Here is a 2,240-nt window from a genome sequence, read left to right as displayed (position 1 = left end):
AGTTAGTTATAGTGCCATGGAGGACAAGTTTATACAAGCTGGGCTACAAAAATATGGCAATGCAAAATGGACTTCCATTCTCGCAGATCCTAACTACTCCTTTCATTGTAGCCGTAAAGCTAGTACATTGGCGGTTAGAGCGAAGACAAAATTTATATAAGTTTAAATTGTATTTATAATAAAAATAACTTTGTAAATTTACAAGGATTTTTGAAAACCAGAATATTCAAATAGTCTTTTAACTTTGTTACAGTCAAAACCGGCGTACACATAAAGGCTTTTTTTCCTCTTACGATTTGGCCAATAAGTACCCTCGTGTGTGAAGGCGGTTCGCAAAAACATAGTTCTCCCTTCAAAGCTGCTATCGGTTTAGTTAGGAAAACTTCATCATCTGATAGGCAAACAATATTTTTTTCCACGGAAATTGCCAGCGTTAAACAGGAATGTAAGAACGGCAAAACCTCCTTAGATTCTGAGCATTCGTTATCCGAAACGTTTACCACAACTGCCTCTTCATTCACCATTTTACCGTACACATATGCGTCCACACAATTTAAGTGAAACCTACACGCTGTAAGCCTTCAAGTATGCAAATAATGGCGCAAATGTGACATTCATTAAACGCACACTCGTCCCCATTCCTACTTAAAATGGCTAGAGTGATTCTTGTAACGCCTTGTAACGCATGGACTTGCTGATTGTAACGCCGTGCAACACGTAACGCTTTGTAACCCATTTCCATGAAAAAATGACTTTGAAATTTTTCGAAATGGCTAGAGTGATTCTTGTAACGCCTTGTAACGCATGGACATGCTGATTGTAACGCCTTGCAACACGTTGTGACGCTTTGTAACCTATTTCCATGAAAAAATGACTTTGAAATTTTTCGAAATGGCTAGAGTGATTCTTGTAACACCTTGTAACGCATGGCCATGCTGATTGTAACGCCTTGCAACACGTTGTGACGCTTTGTAACCTATTTCTGTAGAGAAAACCGCTTTTCGCATGTCACTTTAGAAAAGGAGCATGTGGTGGGATATGAGGAAAGGAAAAGGCAAAAAAAGTTTATTTTTAATTGTCTTCTTCGTCCGAACTAATGCAGATAACATCACAATCGAGCGAAGTCGTTGAATTATCTGCGGAAAATAGCTCTAATTTTACTGAAGAAATTTCAGGAACACATTCATCATCTGACACGAGGTCGATAAAAGCAGTACTGTTATTTTCTGGACAAAACGGCATATATTCCTGCTTAACAGTGGAAACAAGTTTTGCCGACTGGGCATTGATTTCATGTTCTTCTGTTTCTTCTTCTTCCCTATGACCTTCCTCCTCTTCGTTTGTTTCCTCTTCTTCTTCCTCGTTCTCTTCGCGGTCGTGGCTACTACCTTCTCCTTCGTGTTCGTCTTGCTCAATTAGTTGTGCCCAATCAGGGTAGAGCTCCTTCATTTCTTTCGTCGGGAAGCAATCGCCGCAGGAGTTTGTAGCAAGCAACCACGTATCGTAGAACATGTCATTACCCTGCCAGTTGATCCTTTTACTTTTGAATGCTACCAAGGTCTCATCGTTATTAATTAATGGGCAGATTTTCTCCCATACCCCAGCGGCTATCTCGTACATTTTGCGCATATGTTCAGCACTGTCTAACTTGTTTTCTATGTTATGGTACAAAATGCCATCCCTATCGTCGGCCGCAATAATGGCATAGTCGATAGCCTCTTGCGGAACTGCATTCTCAATCTGAACTCGTGTGCTTAGACCACTGCTAGATGCTTCCAATGTTTGCTCTTCGTCCAAGAAGACCGAAGGATCGCAATCAACGAGCCTTTCGCGTCTATTACGATGTCCTGCTGGGTAAGGTCTGAGCCCTTGAGTCCCTCGAGATATCGCCCTTGATTAGGGGCATACTTTGCCAGTGGGTTATATCTATATATAATCAAAAAAGATGCGACAGTTGTATGTTACGAATATAGAGAAACCTACGATTTTTGAGGACTACCTAGGGCAGGACGCGAGAATAGCCCTGAAATCCATCAGCATTCGACCTACTTGGTTGAATCTCTACAGCTATAATGATTTTACTATCCGTAAGGTATGACCTGATCAGACGGTTACTAGAATTGAAATCATGAACGGCCTGTGTAAGATTGAAGATATCGCGGCCATCGTCAATAGTCAGGCACAGGGCAAAGTACAGCTTTTTGTGCTTAAAAATGGACTATGCAGGCTACGTGTCAATG

The 2,240-nt window shown here is 41.2% G+C and overlaps 1 protein-coding gene across 1 annotated transcript; it reads right to left on the bottom strand.

Annotated features, from left to right (window-relative positions):
- Positions 1–370: 370 nt before the first annotated feature.
- Positions 371–1,901, bottom strand: LOC130635444 (uncharacterized). The gene is made up of 2 exons (XM_057444776.1): positions 917–1,901; positions 371–675 (listed from the first exon to the last, which is right to left on the bottom strand). The coding sequence occupies exon 1, from the start codon at positions 1,627–1,629 to the stop codon at positions 1,072–1,074; it is 558 nt and encodes a 185-aa protein (XP_057300759.1). The 5' UTR covers positions 1,630–1,901; the 3' UTR covers positions 371–675; positions 917–1,071.
- Between the last annotated feature and the right edge of the window lie 339 nt (positions 1,902–2,240).

Source organism: Hydractinia symbiolongicarpus, chromosome 3, assembly GCF_029227915.1.
Source record: "Hydractinia symbiolongicarpus strain clone_291-10 chromosome 3, HSymV2.1, whole genome shotgun sequence".
In the NCBI taxonomy this organism is placed as follows: domain Eukaryota; kingdom Metazoa; phylum Cnidaria; class Hydrozoa; order Anthoathecata; family Hydractiniidae; genus Hydractinia; species Hydractinia symbiolongicarpus.
Note: the sequence above shows the minus strand (reverse complement) of the source record. Positions and strands in the feature narration are given on the sequence as shown.